The 20,992-nt window shown below is 41.7% G+C and overlaps 1 protein-coding gene across 2 annotated transcripts in view; it reads right to left on the bottom strand.

Moving 5' to 3' along the window:
* Positions 1-20,992, bottom strand: part of UGGT2 (UDP-glucose glycoprotein glucosyltransferase 2) — a 448,230-nt gene that overhangs the window by 243,343 nt on the left and 183,895 nt on the right. For both annotated transcript variants that reach the window (XM_033949012.1, XM_033949013.1), the window contains exons 13-15: positions 17,859-17,978; positions 11,025-11,110; positions 4,514-4,646 (exon numbers count right to left, since the gene is read on the bottom strand). In XM_033949012.1, the coding sequence (XP_033804903.1) occupies positions 4,514-4,646; positions 11,025-11,110; positions 17,859-17,978 (339 nt within the window). The remainder of the gene's footprint in view (positions 1-4,513; positions 4,647-11,024; positions 11,111-17,858; positions 17,979-20,992) is intronic.

The following is a 20,992-nucleotide window of genomic DNA, read 5'->3' as shown; positions in this document are numbered from 1 at the left end:
TTTAAATTAATGGTATTTCTTTCTGAATTTTAAAATTAATATATAGATTTTATGTAAGCTGCTTTGACATATGCCTACAAAAGGCAGTATATTAAATAAAAATTATATATATTTTTCTTTCATATGCTGTAGCTCTCAGTCATAATTATAAAGTATGTAAAATCATTGAATTCATGTTAGATAACACAGGTCAACACATAATTTTCATCAGAGTTAATGTTGGGTGGGTTTTGTAGTATTTTTCATGCTGATTTCAAATCTGTGTTAGTTTTTCACTAGCAAGTCACATTTTTGTAATGAAGCTCATTATATATAATTATAAACGTTAATTGGGCGATATATCATGCGTTTATAGGATAAACGTATAAGGAGTGTTAACGAAAGTTGTCTTTGGTTTTTTATGCTACAGACATTTACGGTGATTAATATCAGTCGTTATCATGCCAAGACATTATACTAATCATCCAGATAGTTTCTATTATGTCTGTGGTTCATTCACGACAAAAGCACAACGTCATCCAATTACCATAGATCTGAAGAAGTTATACAAATTGTACTTTGGCTGTCCACTGGGTGACCACGATAAATCTTGGACTCCACGTATCATCTGTGCCCGTTGTTCCAACAGACTTTGTAACTGGCTCAATCGACGAAATGCAGCGATTGGAGGGAACCGTAAGACCATACTTGTGCCTTGTGAACACAAATGGATTCTCAGCTAAAACTAAGCACAAAATTATATATCTTACTCTGGATTCTGCTATTAAGCCTGCTCCTCATGATGACTAACTGCCTGTCCCTGTACTCCCACAAAATGGACTTGCTTCTGTGGAACATGATGAGGAATGTGATGATGATGCAGCAGCTGGTCACAATCAAGAATTATCTGATCCTGATGTGAATGATGAAGATTCCGAACCAGAAACCTTTACACAAGCTGAGCTCAATTATCTTAACCATGATCCAATCTTTCAAAAGAAAAAGCAGAACTTCTTCCTTCAAGGCTTAAGCAAAAGCACTTGCTTGCAAAACATAGAAACATGATGGCAGATAAAAAGCCAAATGGCCCATCTGCTCATCCACAGTAACCATTATCTCTAGCTCTCTCCGAGAGATCCTATGTGCCTATCCCAGGCCCTCTTGAATTCAGACACAGTCTCTGTTTTCACCACCTCTTCCGGGAGACTGTTCCATGCATCTACCACCCTATCCGTAAGAAAGTATTTCCTCAGATTACTCTGGAGCCTATCACCTCTTAACTTCATCCTATGCCCTCTCATTGCAGTTTCCTTTCAAATGAAAGAGACTCAACTCATGCACATTTAAATTACGTAGGTATTTAAACGACTATCATATCTCCCCTCTACCACCTTTCCTCCAAGTATACAGATTGAGGTCTTTAAGTCTGTCCCATACACCTTATCACGAGATCACACACCATTTTAGTAGCCTTCCTCTGGACCGACTCCACACATACGGTGCAGAGCCACCGCCTCGCCATACCCCCTGGAACCACTGACCTCCATGCTTCCCACCACCAGCCGCTCCCCCACTCCATCCCACACACCAGAGTAGCTAACCTCCATGCATGGAGCCACTGACCACTGTACTTACCGTTGGTGATCCACTCCGTTGAACCAGTGTGGGACTTTGAGCATCTGCGCATGTCCAAGGTCTGCTGGTAGACTCTGAACATGCAGAGACGCTCAAGGCCCCACACTAGCTCAGCATAAAGCGGATCGCCAATGATGTATGGATGTCAAGAGCTCCGGGGGCGCAAGCACAGTCATCAGTGGCTCTGTGCATGGAGGTCAGCGACTCCGGTGGGGGAGCAGCTGTTCTCGGAGAGAGCGGGAGCTGCCATACCTTGGGCATGCGCAGATTCTCAGGGCCCCGCACACGATCAGCATTAGGAGTTGTCCTTGATAGATGCCTTCAGCACTGAAAGTTGTTGTTTATTAGGTGATTTAATGTCTAAGAGGTTTATTGCAGATAAATTATTTTCACTGTGTGGTCATACTGAACCTGTTAACTATTGGAGGGGGAGGGGGTGTGTATGTTCATTTTTGTACTCTGAAGTTGATGTACCGGTAAGGGTTTCAGGGCAATGGGTGTGGGGGGGGGGGCATTCTTGTATTTCAGGGCAATGTGTGTGTGTGTGTGGGGGGGGGTCATTCTTGTACTCATTCTGAAGTTTTATTGGTTCGTCTGTAAAGCCTGGGCACGTCCAAAGAGCATTTCAGATAGTTGAAGCAGGAATCACTCAGATCCTGTATTACGGTATTCTATTATTAATAATGGGCTTGGCAAGGATGTCCGGTTTTTGTAGACTGACTCATCAGAATCACCCAAGTTTCTAATCTCAGTTTATATTCGAGTCAACCATTTTTCCTCCTTTCTCTTCATTGATTCTTCACAGAGAAGCTTGAAGGCAGTGTTATTGCACAACGGAAATTCCAAACCCAGTATACCAATTGCCCATTCTGCTCATCTAAAGGAACCTTATGAGAATATGAAGAATTTACTAGAAGCACCAGTGGAACATCTGTGGTGATCTGAAGGTCACTGGCATGCTAATGGGAATGCAAGGAAGATTTACTAAATACTGCTGTTTCATGTGCTTCTGGGATAGTAGATCTACAGCTAAACATTATGTCAAGTGTGTCTTTCAGCTGAAGGATACCTATAAACCAGGGACAAGCAGTGTGAAATTTATGCCATTGGTGGATCCTCAAAATATTTCTTCCACCTCTTCATATCAAGCTGGGGTTGATGAAGAACTGGTAAAGTACATGGGTTAAAGCAAACTCGCCAGTTTTCAATATCTTGTTAAGAAATTTCCAAAAATAAGCACTGCAAAACTGAAGGAAGGGATATTTATAGACCCACAGATCAAGTCTGTTATGCATGATGAAGATTTTAAGCAATCACTCTCAGTAGCTGAGCTTGAAGCTTGGGAGGCATTCAAGTGGTTAGTGGAAAACTTTCTGGGCAACCATAAGTCTCCTTTATACAAGGAAGGAGTTAAGAATCTCTTTGACTCATATCAGAAACTTGGCTGTCGCATGTCATTAAAAATACACTTTTTGCACTCACATCTTGCCTTTTTTCTGAAAAATCTTGGTATGGTGAGTGACAAGCAAGAACGTTTTCACCAGAACATTCAGTTAATGGAGCGTCGCTATCAAGGTTTCTGGAATGAGAGTATGATGGCTGACTAATGCTGGATGCTGTGCCGTAACAATCCAAACACAACTCACAAAAAGAAATCATACTCTAAGCATTTTTGAAGAAATATTGGTTGCTAAGTGACACAGTCCTGTATAATTATGCTATGCTGTGTGCTTATTTGACTTTGGACCGAAGATAATGCAACATTTCTTTAAGCTGATGCTGCAATTCTTAAAACCCTATATGCTAAAACACTATAAACTAACATTAGTCATAAGTTTACGTGACTGAAAAAACACTAATAGCAGATCTGAAATCAGTGTGAAAACTGATTTAGGAAAATGTGCTGTTGTCAGATGATTCTGAAAAAAATTTTTGTTGCCTTGTGTAATTAAACAAAATACATATATAGTGCATAGCATTTTCATATCACCTATTCCCATGCCGAACATTTCATGAGGTGGAAAAAACCTACTGACATTTTATCACCTTTTTCTGCAAGTACTTTTCAGATCCAAAAATGCATATACTTTTGAAAATAGAAAAAGTATACCATATTGTAGCAATCCCCACCCTAACCTTGACCCAAAACCCTCCACTATAATGCATATACACATAATTTGCACAGACCATCTCTGCACATAAAATTACCCATTCCCATGACTCTTCCAAACACATCTTCAAAGATTCATACTAATTCCTAATAACGTTTATGCTTTGGGGAATTCCTAATTTTTTTTTAATTCACAGATATATAAATGGTCCAGTTATGTATAAAAGAATTTATGAACAAATGGACAAGTTTAAACTTAGAAGTGTGTTTTCTATGAAATCTTATTATAAAATTATAAGTCAAACAATCAGTGGTGTAGCCAGACAGCAAAATTTGGGTGAGCCTTTCTCTTACGTTCCGTTGCCTCAGTCTGTTCAGCAGCCTCTCTCGTTCCCTCCTTTTCTCAAGCAGTCTATCTTTCCCTCCCTTCCCATCCCCCCAGTCCATGCAGCATTTCAGGTTTCCAGCAGTGGTTCCTACACGCTGCTGGTGGCTGATCCGGAAGCCTTCCTTCTGAAGTAAAATGCAAATGTGTTCGAGGGAGGCTTCTGGGTCAGCCGCCGGTAGCCTGTAGAACTGCTGCTGGCAGCCTGTGGTGGACGGGCCCGAGCCCAAATTGGTTCAGGCCCCTGCACACTATTAAATTTAATTAAAACATGCAAAAAGGACATCAACTAATTACTGCTGATTTCTATGTATACCATTTAATTTTAGTCATTGGTCGTAGCACATTTTCTTGTCCAATAATGGCTTTCAACAGATTCACAGTATTTATTTACCAATACTAACACTGGTCATGGACATGAAAGCTTGAGTGGTGTCAGATTCTTCTGCAATATATTTGTAAGCTCTCCACAGAGCCGCTCCAGCATCCTCATTTTCATCAACTTCTTCAGTGTTAAAAACAAAAACAAATCCAATTCTATAGACAAAATAGTTATAGGATGTTAAGAGCAATAAAACTACCTTTCTTCATTGTTCACCTTCAAGAAGTTTGAAAATAATGCTATATTTAAGCACTTTTACAACTAGACAATTTCCAAGCATATCCCTCTACTCATGATTCTCATATTAAAAATAGACGCTTCTAATATGCAAAAAAACAAAAAAACATCAACCCCAAAACAACCCTATCAAAGGCATAAGCATAGGATGAAAGACTTTACAAAACATTTACAGGAATTACATTTCTTTAATCTAATATTTTTATCCTGCTTAACATGAAGGGTTCAAGGTGAAATCTAAACAGAATTAAAACTAAAAATACAGATTATAGACATGAAAATACAAACAATTCTCAACAAAATTAAACAAAAGAATGTACGTAGATAACTATATATCTATCTATAAATAAACGGTGTTTCTCCGAAAATAAGACCTACCCCAAAAATAAGCCCTAGCATGATTTTGGGGTTAGGTCTTAATATAAGCCCTACCCTCGAAAATAAGCCCTAGTCGCCAGCAGCAGTGCTTTGCCTGCCCCTCCCCTGCTGACCCTTCCATCTCTCCCTTCCATCCGAACTCTGACTGCGAAACCGAAATACCTAGTAACAAACGGCAGCGTCAGCAGCACAGGCTGCATAGTGGTCTTCTCACACCCGGGCGTTCCGTGTGCCTTGTTGCTGATGACATACCGCCTTGTACTGCCAACGCTACCATTTGTTACCAGGTATTTCGGTCTTATGGACAGGGTTCAGATGGGAGGGAGAGATAAAAGGGTCAGTGTGGGGTGGGGGGCGCGGCATTGGGGGATGGGAGGGATAGAAAGATGCTTCACGGGGGATGGGAGGAAGGGAGGGATAGAAGCTTCAAGGATTCTGCTGCACAAAGGATGGGAGGGATAGAAGCTGCAAGGGTTCTGCTGCACAAGGGGAGGGATAAAATCTGCAAGGGTTCTGCTGCACAGGGGAATGGGAGGGAGGGAAAGATGCTGCACATGTGGGGGAGAGAAAGAAAATAGGAAGAACTGGAAATTAGGAAGAAAATAAGACCTATTGCCTTTATTGAGCCCAAAATTAATATAAGATAGTGTCTTATTTTCGGAGAAAAATGGTATATATTTACACACACACTGAAATGGAAAAAAAAAACCCCACCCCACCAGAATGTTTGGGCTGAGCTGGACCAGTCCATAGATCAGTAGCGGCCAATGCTGAGGGTATGCTTTTGTGTAAAGGGAGCATATTTCAACATCTACTTAATTGAAACATTACTTTTTGACTTTACATTTTTCTGCAAGATATGCCATATATATATATAGTAGTCTTTAAGCCCGTTACATTAACGGGTGCTAGAATAGATGTGTCTGTCTGTGTTTCTTTATCTCTCTCTCCTTGGCTGCTGTCTGTGTCCTTCTGTCTACCCCCCCCCCCCGAGCAAAGCTGTCTGCCCCCAGCACACACCACCCCCCAAAGCAGCCCCTTTCCCTCTCCCTAACTGTCTCTCCATGGCCCTCTTCTGTCTTCCCAGAGCAAAGCTGTTTGCCCTAAGCACACCCCTCCCCCAAAGCAGCCCCCTTTCCCTCTCCCTGTCTGTCCATGGCCCCTTCTGTCTTACCCCCAGAGCAAAGCTGCCTGCCCCCAACACACCTCCCACCCAAAGCAGCCCCCTTTCCCTCTCCCTATCTCTCCATAGCCCCTTCTGTCTCCCCCAGCACACCCCTCCCCCAAAGCTGCCCCCTTTCCCTCTCTCTATCTCTCCATGGCCCCTTCAGTCTTCCCCCAGAGAAAAATTGTCTGTCCCCAGCACACCTCCCCCCCCCAAAGCAGCCCCTTTTCCCTCTCCCTATCTCTCCATGGCCCCTTCTGTCTCCCCCCAGCACATCTCTCCCCCAAAGCAGCCCCCTTTCCTTCTCCCTGTCTCTCCATGGCCCCTTTTGTCTTCCCCCCACAGTAAAACTGTCTGTCCCCAGCACACCTCCCCCCCCCAAAGCATCCCCCTTTTCCCTCTATCTCTCCATGGCCTCTTCTGTCTCCTCCCAGCACACCCCTCCCCCAAAGCAGCCCCCTTTCCCTCTCCCTGTCTCTCCATGGCCCCTTCTGTCTCCCCCCAGCACACCCCTCTCCCCCAAAGCAGCCCCCTTTCCCTCTGGCCCCCTGAATTAATCCCTCTGCTTACCCTCCCTCCATCCCGGCGTCTTCTGGCCTGCTCCTCTTCAAAGCAGGCCATGATCGTGGTGGCTGGCCCCAGCGAACTTCGCAGGCCGCTCCCCAACCCGGAAGCACGCTCCCCCCTGATGCGATCTCGTGTGTCAGAGGGAACGTGCCACTGAGGCCGAAAAGCGGCCCGCGAGGCCCGCCAAAGCCGGCCACGATTGCAGGCTGCCCCGAAGAGGAGGATCAGCGGCAGCAGCGGTGAGCGAGGGCGGGAGGTATGTTCCAGTTTGCTTCAAGTTGGTGAGGTGAGGGCGGGAGGTGTGTTGAGCTTGCGTTGGGTTGGTGAGGGCGGGAGGAGGGGAGTGGTCAGAGTGATCCCTGGCTGTGTTCTAAAATGGAACACAGCCACGGATCACACACCACATATATATATGTGTGTGTGTGTGTGTGTATGTGTATATGTATACACACATATACAACACAACACAACACACTACCTTGTGAAAATGAAAAGTTTTATGGCATATCTTGCTGAAAAATGTAAAGTCAAAAAGTAATGTTTCAATTAAGTAGATGTTTGAAGTACGTTCCCTTTACACGAAGGCATGCCCTCAGCCTTGGCTGCTACTGATTTATGGACTGGTCCATGAAGCTCTGCTGTATATGTATATATAACAGTTATGCTTTTCAAGTTTCCCATTACTTTCAGTTTATATTCCCAATAGTGCTTGCCAGGCGCCAAACACAATCTTTATCACAGTTCCAAGAGACAGTTTTATGAAGCATTCAATCATAGTTCTGGGCAGGCATTTGAATAAAGACAAACTTTACCTCCAGCAGATTCTATCAGAAAAACAGGTCAGCTCTTCCATTCAGATTCCCTAGCTGCTATGTTCCCTCTGGGACCTCCACAGGTGACAAAACTAGTCCACACATACAGCCTAGATACCCTCAGCCAAGCTGTTAGTAACCGTTTCATCTTGTATGGTCTTTCTTTTTCAGCTCAAGTGGAGTTAGCTTCCCCATGACTTCTGCCTCAGCCACATCTAGGGGAAAGCTATGGAGTTCTTTTCTCTTCCAAGGGCCTTCCTGAATGTCTCTCAAACTGGAACAGATATACTCATGTCTGCCTGGGTCCCTCCCCTGTGACCCAGCAGCTCTTCCTCCTCTTCTCGGTTAGCTCAGCCCTAAGCTGCTGAACCCAATGCATCATAGGGGTTGTAGTTCCTTCTCTCTCTGACTAGTGCCCCCTGCTACCTGGTGGTATATCATCATCATTATTGAGGGAGAATCCCTGACTCTCTCAGTGTCAACCAGTCAAAGAAATCAATCAGATTTGGCTGACAAGACCTGCCTCTCATAAAACTAAGCATTCATTTGTTTACTCATTACTGAGGTCAGATTAACCGGCCTGTGATTCCGAATCTCCTCCTTACTTACACTCTTCTGCAGAGGGACTACATACGCTCTTCTCCAGTCCTCTGGAACCACACCGGAAGGAAGCATTAAAAAGACAAAACAATGGAGCTGCCAGAACCTCTGAGTTCCTTCAGTATACTTGGATGTATCCTATCAGACTCCATCACTTTGTTTACTTTTAATTTAGCTAGTTGTTCATAAATACAGTCTTCTGAGAATCTTTTGTGGTCTACTACACATCCATTCCCATTTTTGTTTGTTTTTTGCGGTCCTGCCCCCGGTCTTTCATCCGTGAACATAGAACAGAAATAATTGTTAAGCAGTTCAGCCTTATTCTTATCTGTTTCTGCATTATTTGTCCCGCCCCCACCATGCCATTTTGACACTTCTTCCTATCACTTATATATCTAAAAAACGATTTGCCCCCCCCCCCCAATTTCATCTTATCGGCTATCTTTGCTTCCATTTGCATCTTTGCTTTTCTGACAGCTTTTCTATTTGCTTTCTTAACTGCTGAACACTAAACAGAGTTTCAATAACTCCTAGATCCTTATTCTGGGTGGCGACTCCTAATGTGGAACCTTATATCACATAGCTAAATAGCTAAGCTAAGAACTCGCAGCAGCCAATCAGCTAGCGGCTCTGCACAGGAAGGAGCGAAGGAAGGTCGCTCCTGCCGCAGTTCACCACTGAACCACCAGGAATTCTAAAGGTATGCGGGGAAGGTGGGAGGGAAGTAAAAATTATTAGAATCAGCTGGGACAGGAGGTGAGAAGGATCCCTGCTGTCCCGGCCCATGCTGGACCACCAGATATTTAAAAGGTATGCCGGGAAGGGGGGAGGAAGGTAAAAGTTATTAGAGTTGGCCAGGACAGGAGATAGAAGGGATCCCTCCCCTCCGGTCCCAGCCCACCGCTGGACCACCAGGTTTCACAGTAGGCCTGGCAGAGGCCTGCAACTGGTTTGGGAAGGAGGTGGATCAGCACTCACCCGAATATAAACTGAAACCCCCATTTTGGGGCCTTTTTTTGGCCCCCAAATCTCAGTTTATATTTGAGTATATACGGTATTCCTTCATCTAATCTAATCTTTGGTTTATATACCGGGTCATCTCTCACTGGAGCTCGACTCGGTTCACAAATAATTAAGATTAGAGTATATAGCAGAAAACATAGGAAAAGGAATAACTAATTAAAAACTAAAGTACATAAGAAAAGCATAAGAAAACTAACTATAATATCATTTTGTTGAGGCTGTAGTTAAACCATTTAAAAATTGCAAGAACAACAAAGTTTTCAGGAATTTACGAAATAATTGCAGCTGGCCTAAGAGCCTAATGGAGTCAGGAAGTTCATTCCAGATCTCTACAAACTTGAAAACAAAAGATCGACTGAGCTTCCCAGCAGATTTAATTCCCTTAAAGGAAGGGAAGGCTAACATATCTTTGTGTGTTTCTCAAATGGCAAAGTCTAAGGGTATTCCAACATTAGTGGACAAAAGGGTCAAATATTCCATAGAGAAGCTTGAAGATTATGCATGCGCATTTGAACTGGATCCTAAAGCTAACTGGGATAAGTTATTTGGCAATGCTGCATTTCTTGATTACCTATTTTGGGCCAGGCAGTTTCTGGCTGTTCCTTTGGGCAGCCAGCTCAATTCAAAACAATTCTTTGCAAATATCTGAAGCTATTTTCTACTATTTTATTTTCCTTCCCAATTTACTCGGTCCAGTAATTTTATCAACAGAACTGTTCTGAAACATATAAAGGCTCCTTTTGGAACCCTGCAATCATAGGCTCTTTATTTAACCACTGTGTGTGATACTATGACATACTCCTGCCCTGAAGGCCACTGAACACAGTGTCAACAGCATGCCCAGCCCTGACTGGCCCAGGGCATAAACAATATAAACTGGGAATCAAACTCAGATTCTTCGCATTCCACTATACAGGAGCTTTCAAAGAGTCATAAGAAATAGTCATACCAGGTCAGACCAATGGTCCATGTAGCCCAATATCCTGCTCCCAACAGTGGGCTAATTCAGGTCACAAGTACTTGGTAGAAACCCAAATAGTAGCAACATTCCATGTTAGTGATCCTAAGAAAAGCAGTAGTTTCCCCAATAGCAGACTATGGACTTTTCCTTCAGAAACTTGTCCAAACCTTTTTTGTAAACCCAGATATGCTAACCGCTGATGGGTTTCTTCTACTTCTGGGACATTAGTTGCAAAATACCTGAAGTAAAATCAAAGGACTAAAACATTTGTCCAATGCCACTTGATATGCCAATGTCAGTGCAAGCCTCTGTCATGCAAAAAAAAAAATTAAGAATACTTAAAAACTTCAACATAAAATCTAAGTAGAGCATCTCTGATGGGAAAACATAAAATGAACTGAGGTAGTAACCCAGTGAAAGAAAAGCACCACCAAAGGAAATAAAATGTTACCTTATCTGTGATTTAAAAAATAGACAATGGTTGGACTTAAGGAAAAAATCTCCAATGTGGGAACTCTTACACATACATAATAGATTTATCTAGAAAACTCTGAAGCCCATTTACATACTGCTCTCACTTCAAACTCTACTGGATGACATCATCCACTTTTGAAAATTACTATCTTGCATGGCCTTGGGAATCCTCATTTTCATTAGAAAATCATAACTACATGCTGACTGTAATTTTTGATTTAAGCAAGATATAAAATTCAGAACTGTTTCCTGGATATTTTAAAACACAAAATATTCAAGTATTAATTTTAACTCAAATATATGGTAGATATGTTACCGAAGAGGAACATGGTGGCGATAGAACAGATCAGCTAGTTTAACAAAATCAACAGCTTCTTCTTGTGCTGGATCAATAAAAATAACCTACAAAATAAGCAAAAAGACAAGCAAAAAGTCATGATGCACATTTGCTTTGAAGCTTGCTAAGAGTACTAATTCATGGTCATACATTCTTAAACCTGCTTGTAAACTGTATGCTTGTAACTGTGGTACCACCCAATGTGGGAAGGGGTTTTAATCACAATTAGAAATCATATCAAAATGATCTAGAGAAATAAAGGTAAAATTAAAGCCACTCAACATTTGAAAGAATGTTTTTTCTCCTTAAGTCTAAGTTTGGCTAATTCTGTTAATTCTTTCAATCTAATAATCAGAATAATATTATTAAAATTTTAAAGATGAATATTTCACTTTCTCTGTTCTTAATTTTGTATGATAACTTTCAACCATGAGCTTGGTTAACACAAGTAGATAATATTCCTTACTGCATATTTCAATATGATTTAAAAAAAAACAACAACCTAGTAAGGGACCTTATAGAATTAAAGAAAACACCTAAGATTGTCATCATAAGATCTATTACTCTTTCTTAAAATAGTGCAGTTTCCATATTACTTTACTTGAATGTACAAAAATAAAAGTTAAAGCCCAAATAGTACCTTTCCACTAAAGTAAATACATTTCTAGGCTATTAGCAGTCAGTCAAGAAACTAATCTCTTCCCACACCTCACCAGCATTTCCACTTTATACCACTGCTGGAATGATTTTTATGATTACTTGTATTCTATGAAAACACCATCTTTTGCTCGTTCATTTCAAACCTGAAGAAGAGAGTGTTAGCTCACAAAAGCTAGTCAAGAAACATATAAAGTTAGTCCAATAAAAAGGCATCACCTTATATTCCTTAGTTTTTATTTCTTAACCTTTATTTCTTATTTTAACATGCTGAAATGAATATTTGTTTTATTCATTTAATTCTGCACAACCTTTGTAGAGCAAATCTCTGTGAGTCCACTAGTGTGTTTATGTATGCTGTCTTTTATACACACATTTTACAATCAGTGTAACATTACGGCCCATATTTTATGAGTGTCCTGACATTTAAAAGGCCACATTTAAATAGCTAGAGAAATCTAGGCCCAAATTCACAAAGCAAACCGATCGTGTACCAATCAGTTTGCGACCAACTTTCCCTCCAACCCCATTCACTAAAGCCTGTAGTGATCCTCCCATGCAAATTAGCAAAACCCCATGCAAAATAGCCAGGCGATTGATTCACTAACAATTGCTTGGCTATTTTGAATCAGGTTTTACTATTAGTAAACCCGACTTCTGCAGACTTGTCGGTAATTGAGTCATTTTTTTTCCATGGCACAGATATTTTGCGTGTGTTACACTGATATGTTATGATATGATATGATTATGAAGTCATAATGCCACTGTACAGAGCCATGGTGAGACCTCATCTGGAATACTGTGTGCAATTCTGGAGGCCACATTACCGTAAAGATGTGCTTCGAGCCGAGTCGGTCCAGCGGATGGCCACTAGAATGGTCTCCGGACTCAAGGGTCTCTCATACGAAGAAAGACTGGGCAAATTGTAGCTCTATACTCTAGAGCGGGGGTCGGCAACCTGCGGCTCCAGAGCCGCATGCGGCTCTTTTCCACCTTTGCTGCGGCTCCGGTAGTGTGTCACGCAGGCATGCAGCTTAAGTCCGGCGTCGCGGCGGGAAATAGCCATGCTGAGCAGTGAGCTCAGCACATACACAGATGAAAGCCTTGCTTGCTGATTGGTCCGGCGGCCCCGCCCCGCCGTGCCGCCGGACCAATCAGCAAGCAAGGCTTTCATCTGTGTAGTGCTGAGCTCACTGCTCAGCATGGCTATTTCCCGCCGCGACGCTGGACTTGTAAGGTGCCTGAAAAAGAAATCATCCTGGCCGGGGTCGGTGTCATGCTCCGGAGATCTACAGCCTTCCTATCTCCCTCTCCCTTCTACCTGCTTCCGGCCACATCCCCTGCTCCGCGGCTCTCTTCGGCAACTCAGCAGCAGCTTCTGACGTCGGGGCCTACCCTCTGCGAGTCCCGCTTGTTTCAACTTCCTTTTTCCACAAAGGCGGGACTCGTAGACGGAAGGCCTCGATGTCGGCAGCTTGTCTTGATCACTGCTGCTGACGAGTTGCTGAAGAGAGCCGCGGAGCAGGGGGGTGTTGCCAAGTGCAGGTAGAAGGGAGAGGGCCAGATGCAGGACTCGTGGGTGAGGGAGGAGAAGAGAGAGAGAAAGAGAGAGGGGAGGGAAACAAAAGGAAATCTTTCATACTGGGCTGGGCCGAAGTGGAGGGAGGGTGGAAAGATTCTGGCTACAGGGTGCATTAACAAAGGAAAAGGGGGGAAAGCTGAAAATGGAGATAGTGACACAAAGAAGAGAAAGGGTAAGCAGGACCTACTGAATAAGGATAGAGATACAGAGGGGACATGAAGAGGAGGTGAAATAGAGACATAGAAGTAATGCTGAAAAAGTGTGGGGGGGGGGGAGATAAAGACATTGAAAGGGCAAATGGTGAACATGGGGTAAAGACAAGGACAGAGACAAATGAAGATTCTGAAAAAATGGTGAGATAGGGATATAGGTGAGATGGACACAAAGAAGGGTGATGCTGGAAAATAGGTGGAATGGTAATTCTGACAGACACAGAAGGGAAATGCTGGATCAAGGAGAGATGGGGCTCAGGCTGGATGGAATGAGGAGAAATGCCTTGTTGGCCCGGAACTTCCTCTCCTACGTCAGAATTGACGTCAGGGAGCGGAATGCTGGTCAGCGCAACACTTCTGCAGGGAAAGCTTGGGACGGCGGTGGCTTGGGGGCTGTTCCCCGATTGCGGTGGCAGCAAACCGAGTGGCTTGGGGGACGGCACGGAGACAGAAAGAAGGGGGAACAGGGAGACAGAAAGAAAAAGTTGGGGGAGAGAATGAGGTCTGGAGGAGAGGAAACATACAGGAGGCTGAAAGAAAGGAAGAAAGATTGGATGCACAGTCAGAAGAAGAAAGTGCAACCAGAGACTCATGAAATCACCAAATAGCAAAGGTAGGAAAAATGATTTTATTTTCAATTTAGTGATCCTGTATATAGCATTAAGATAAGAAACAATATATGCAGTGTTAGATTTGTTTTATAATGGTTTTGCGGCTCCAAGTTTTTTTTTCTTTTCGAAAACGGGTCCAAGTGGCTCTTTATGTCTTAAAGGTTGCAGACCCCTGCTCTAGAGGAACGCAGGGAAAGGGGTGACATGATTGAGACATTTAAATACGTCACAGGTCGTGTAGAGCTGGAAGACGACATATTCGTTCCCAAGGGACCCTCGGTCACAAGGGGGCACCCGCTTAAACTTAGAGGAGGGAAATTTAGTAGTGACACCAGGAAGTACTTCTTCACAGAAAGGATGGTGGATCATTGGAACAAACTTCCGGTGCAGGTGATCAAGGCCACCAGCGTGCTCGACTTTAAGAATAAATGGGATTACCACGTGGGATCCCTACGAAGGTCGAGCTAAGGAACTAAGTCATATGCACTCAGACTTAATGGGGTGGGTCAGTAGAGTGGGCAGACTTGATGGGCTGTAGCCCTTTTCTGCCGTCATCTTTCTATGTTTCTATGTTTCTAAGGAAGAGAGGGACTTATCAGAGGGTCAGTAAATGATTGCTACTTGGAGAGGTAGAGAAGCGGATAGACAGATGGAGTGGACATCAAAGGAGGGAAAGCAGTGAGATTGAGGTGAAAGAAAGGGTTGAAATCTATAAGATGGTGAGAGTAACAGCCCAATAAAACCTCTGCGACCAATTGGGCAAGGAGTATGTGAGAAAAGGTATTCTCCATGACATAGGGCGTCAGCTGAAACAGAGTCTTCAGGACAGATCCAGGTCTCGGTTAGTGCCAGCAGGTAAAGAGTTCAAGAGATAAATAGGTCATGGATGAAAGTAAGCTTGTTGGAGACAGAATAAGTACTCCACAGAACTCATGGGAAAGGCAGAGAGGAACAGAAATGAGATTGGTTACCCACATGAGTAGGTTAAGGGTTTGGACTTGATGTCCTGGTGGAGAGCAAGAGAAGGAATAAGAGAATACAGATGAGTGTGGGAGAGGCATGTTGCAGGGGGGGGAAGGGGGCACTGTGGTCAAGATGCACACAGGAAGAGTGGGAATGGCTGGATGAGAGGGAGAAAGTGTTGAAGCTGTAGGGCTCAGAAGAGTGGTGGACAGAAGGTAGGGTGAGGTGTTGAATTCAAATAGTTCGTAATGTGGTGGTAAGGGTTAAGTGGTTTGGAGTGAAAAGAGGGATTGACATTGGGAAAAGTCAGTATTAAGAGGAGGTGGTGGTGCACAGAAGTCGTAAGGGGGGGGGAAGACATCAGTTTCTTTCTTAGTGGACAATAAGATTTATCATGGATCTGGGAGATTTTCCATGACCTAGATTGCTAAGACTAGTCAGGTTTTTGAGACAATAGTGGCATGGTCAAAATTGCATGGGAGCTAGTGTCATAGGGTGAGGATGAGAAGTAGATTAGAAAAGTACACTTACCAGGGAGAGTTCACGTGCAAGAGGCATGATTATATGAGCACCGGGGGTGGAACCAATCAAGCGAATTTCCCTTACTTCCTATAGGGAAACTTGCTTTGATATACGAGAAATTTGGTTTACGAGCAAGCTTCTGGAACGAATTATGCTCGTAAATCAAGGTTCCACTGTATACTTTTGAAACTGTTTCACATTAGTCCTATTATTAAAGTTTCAATTTGCAAATTTTACTTCACTCATTGTTTTTGTTTATATTTGATCTTTTTACTAGTTATGCTGTTAACAAAATTGTAAGTTTTATGTTGAACTGTACTTGCTGCACACTGCCTTGGGTGATTCTCTTCATAGAGGTGATAAGTAAGTAAATAAATAAATGCAGCAATTTCTTCTGGCATTCTAATACACTGAAGATATTCAATGGCTAATATGCCAGAAGGTTAGCGTGACTTTACTTCCCAGTGATATGAATTGAGTAAAGCACAATATTTCTTGTAAAATTTGCAAAATCTGTTCTTTGATTAAAGCAGATGGTGGGTTTTTCTGCTTATTTATTCCACACCATTAATCACTGTCAAGTTTTGGTTTTCATAGCAGCAACTAATTATGTTTTATGCTTATCTCATTACCCATTGAATAACTAGTTCTCAGCAGATATTTTCTTATATTTAGACAATAAGATGTAGAACAGAAAAACTATATACATAGATGATTGAGACTGAAATTGAAATAGCAAGATCGAGACATGCTCAATTCTCCTTTTATTTTACAAGAAACTCTATTGATCACCTGCATTTCCCAGCATGCACAATGGGAGCAGCCATTTTATAAACAAAATGATATAAATGAGTAGTACAAACTCAAATTTCCATAAAAAGGTAATTTTGCAGCTTCCACTTGTAAGTAGTTCTGTTTCCATGTGTAGCTGATTCATTTTACATATCTATACATTAATGTGTCACCAATTAAGCATTAAGACTGCAATTATATTTTGAAGATAGACATAAACAGGAGAATTATTTGCTTAATCCCTTGTGTAAAGCCCTGGCTGAAATAAGCACTTTTGCAGCAGGTTCATGATCATGAAACAAAGCAGAGATGGCCCAGGGAATAAATCTAAGACCACCACAGTTCCAAACAGAAACTATATTTTACTGCAGTATCCAAATTGATGGCTCTAATGATCCCATATGGCCATGTTTTGATGAAGAATACTTATGTTGCTTCATGATCTTTATGTCTGTGAGGTGCTGCTTCTTCACCTTATGTATTAAAAGCAGATGGTGAAATATTTCCCATATATGTGTATTTTATTTGTCCTGTCCAAGGCTTGCTGTTTGAAATTTCTGTGTAGCTTGGATCTCATGTGTAACAATAGTGGAATTTGAAATCTCCATTTACATATGTATGAGATCTACTATTTACACAAGTGGCAATGTTTCTAAAATGCCCTTCATATTACAGTAAAATACAAAACAATACTATAGGTGTCTTATTTAGGTTGCATTTGTAAATTCACACTATACAATGTTTCTGCCCTACAAGCCTTTCCTGACAAAAAGACTTTTTTTTCCAGTTTTGTCTGCTGGGATTTATATTGTCAAATTATTAATACTAAGCAAAACTAGACATATGGAGAATGAACATAATATATCAAGGACTATTACACCAATATTGTATAGTACATTCATACACTTTATGCTTTTTAAATGACCAATGGAACAGTTCTGATTACTTCCACAATAGTGAAATGCTTCAACAAACATACAGAGTTGTTCAGTACATTATAATAATCAACTTAGGGCCTCTTCTATCCGTGCTAGCAGTTTGTAGCGTGGTGAGCTGCGCTAAATGGCCCGTGCTGCTCCCGACGCTCTTAGAGTTCCTATGAGCGTGGGAGCAGCGCGGGCCATTCAGCGCGGCTATCTGCGCTAAAAACTGCTAGCGCAGTTTGATAGAAGAGGCCCTTAATATTATCTAAACTAATGCACTACGGCTACTGAGCAGCAATTTGTTTTGATTTTTGACAAACATCTTAAAATTATGTCTCTTTTCCATGTTTATAGCATATACTCTGGTACCACTGAAATCCTAATTGTAGGCATACACATTGAAAAACCTCAGATGTCAATCTGATCCACCAATTTAATATTTTCTGGTACTTTTTTGTAATCCACTATAGATAAGTACCAGCCACCAGTATTTTAACGTGATGCTTAGTGACTTATTCAGTTACACAACTCACATGTAAAGAAGAACTTACCAAGTTAAAAAAATTACGTTTAATCTGGCGAACAACTCCAGGGAATGCAGGCCTCAGCAGTTCTTGGCAACTGAATGGCCAAGAACTGTATATGGGATCCATTTCTAGGTTATTGACCCACTAGAAAAAAAAATCCAGAAAGACAGTTAGTGAAAATATTAACCAAAAGCTATAAGACATGATATACTTAATGTATTCTTTATTAATACAGTAATTAAAACTGTACTCTCCTGTCTAAACTTAAAGAAGGGTTCTTATTAAACACCTAATGTGATGTTTTCTGCATGATAGATGTAGGGACGGCTTGGGCAATAGGGAACTGGATTTATGTTGCAGGGGCAGGGATTTTCTTTCATTCAGAGGGCGAGGCTTTATTTGGAAGATCAGGAAATTTGATTGTACGTCAAGTTGTTTGATGGAAGTATTGGGAAACTTGATTAAGAGGGGTCAGAGAAGTTGATGAGTAGGGGGGGGGGGGGGGAGAGAAGAGCAGATCTTGTCACGAGAGTCCAGTCAGCTTATGTCGGGGTCAGATTGTATGTGGTGGAAGGATTCCAATATGCGGGTTGAGGATGTAAAAGAGGTAGGGTGCACCATGGCACAGTGTAGCATTTGTTGTCTGGGTCTGCACTGTATTACATGTGGTAAAAAAATTAAAAAAAAAAATACTATCTCACACTGCATGTGGTGCCTTTCCATAAATACAGGACAGATGCTCAAGCCCCCTGCATTTACTGTATAGCCTCTGCTCTTACCGCATGCTAATTTTTGCATTAAATGTGTGGTATGTGCAAAGCTTATTGTACTTTAATAAAAGGACCCCTAAGCTGTGTTACTAAGGTATTCCATGCTGAAATGCCTTGTAAAAAAACATGTCTGCCTTTCCAAGATGTACAATATCAAATCTGTATTTGCATTTTTTTTTTAAGATGGCATGGGGCCATTTTCAATTACAATCGCAAAACAACCCCAGAATCCAATGTAATTAACTTTTGCTATTGCTCCTTCAGCACAACCCCCCCCCAAAAAAAAAACCCAAACAACAACCCCCCCCCATAAAAAAAAAACAAACAAACCAACAACCCATGGCTGGTAGCTATGGATGTGATTAACATCTGTCTGAGCCCTAGGGGCTCCTTAGCTGTCTTGTGACAGGACATTTCAGCTTACTCAAAAATTATTATTAGGCAAGAGTGTTATCTGATAATAATTTTAAAAGACAGTGAAACATCGGTTAGAAGTATCACCCAAAGGCTTTCATATCAGAACAAATCAAATGTATTTAGCTTATGCTAGAGAGGGTGCAGAGACGAGCAACGAAGCTAGTGAAAGGTATGGAGAACCTGGACTATGAGGAACGACTTGGGTTGTTCTCCCTTGAGAAGAGGAGACTGCGAGGGGATCTGATCGAGACTTTCAAAATACTGAAAGGATTCGACAAAATGGAGCAGGGAAAGCAGTTATTTACAATGTCCAATGTGACATGGACAAGTGGACATAGACCGAAACTAAGGGGGGACAGGTCTAGGACGAATATCAGGAAGTTCTGTTTCACGCAGTGAGTGGTGGACACCTGGAATGCTCTCCCAGAGGAAGTAATTGCAGTATCCACCGTTCTAGGATTTAAGGGTAAACTAGATGCGCATCTCCTTAAGAGTGGCATAGAGTGATACGGGTAAGGGTAAATTAGATGCACATCTCCCTTGAGAAGCATACAGTGATATGGGGACTAAAACTATGCCAGGGTACATCTGGCGGGGCCTCGGTGTGTGCGGATCACCAGACTTGATGGACCCAGGGTCTGATCCAGAGATGGCAATTCTTATGTTCTTATGTTAATCAGGCCAATAAAAATACTTCTATCTTCCAGAACTAGAAATGACCTTTTTAAAATTCTGCACGTTGAAAAAATTTCAGAGATCAGACCTCTCTTATAAACATATTGTAGAGAGCCAATTCCTATATGTGTGATATCAAAAATATATATTTTTTAAAGGGGATGGGATTTGATATACTGCCATGGAGGGCCATTTTCAAAAAGGACACCCAAGTCTAACTTGGATGTTTCTCGCAAGACATCCAAAGTTGGGGTGGAGCAACATCCATTTTCAAAACCGCTGGATGTCCAAAAATTTTCACAAAAATCATCTACTTGGACATCTCGGCTACCAGGATGTCCAACTTTAGAACTCTAACTTTATTTGCCATTTTCAACTACAGAAAAGTCCAAATTGAAAATGTCCAAAACTAGAACTTTTGAACATGGGAGGGGCCAGCATTGTAATAGACTGGCCACAAAGACATGCCTGCTATGAACTTCATTCAAAGTACATCTCACCATAACCCCCTTACAATTTCTGGTGATTAAACTAAACTAAAGCTTAACTTTATATACCGAATCATCATTCTAAGAAAGCTCGACTCGGTTTACAGCAGTTAAATAAAAAAACAGAAAAATTTACAATGATAAATGGAAAAGGTAATAGCAAAGTTTCAAGAGAATTAATTTTCAAAATGTTTAGCAAATAGAGTAGTTTGGAAAGATTGAAATGAACTGGAGCTCCTCAAAATAAAGGGGAGATCATTCCAAAGTTGAGAGAATTTGAAGACCAAAGATTGACTGAAGATCTTGACTCCTTTGATCCCTTTTCTAGAAGGAAGGGAGAGTTTGAATTGTTGGATGCCTCTTGCAAAGGAAAATCTGTAAACATTCCAAAATAAAGGAATAAAGGGAATAAAGATACCATGTAGAATTTTGAAAGAAATACAAGCACATTTAAATTGAATTCTAAAATAAACCGGGAGCCAATGGAGACTTTGGAGCAAAGGGGTCACATGGTCAAATTTGCTTTTTCCAAAGATCAGCTTCGCAGCAGTATTCTGAATTAATTGTAATTTTGGAGACAGGTTTTTGTGATGCCGAGGTAGATAGTGTTACAGTAATCAAGACGAGATAGTATAATTGATTGGACCAAGACAGAAAAATGTCAGTGATGGAAAAGATGTCTAACCTTCCTCAGCATTCGTAAACTAAAAAGCATTTCTTGACCAAGGAATTTATTTGGTCCTTAAAGGTGAGAGAGGAATCAAAAAGGACTCCCAATATCTTAGCAGAGAACTCAATCTGTAAAGAG

Source organism: Geotrypetes seraphini, chromosome 6, assembly GCF_902459505.1.
Source record: "Geotrypetes seraphini chromosome 6, aGeoSer1.1, whole genome shotgun sequence".
NCBI classification, from domain to species: domain Eukaryota; kingdom Metazoa; phylum Chordata; class Amphibia; order Gymnophiona; family Dermophiidae; genus Geotrypetes; species Geotrypetes seraphini.
This window is presented reverse-complemented; position numbering and strand designations above follow the sequence as displayed.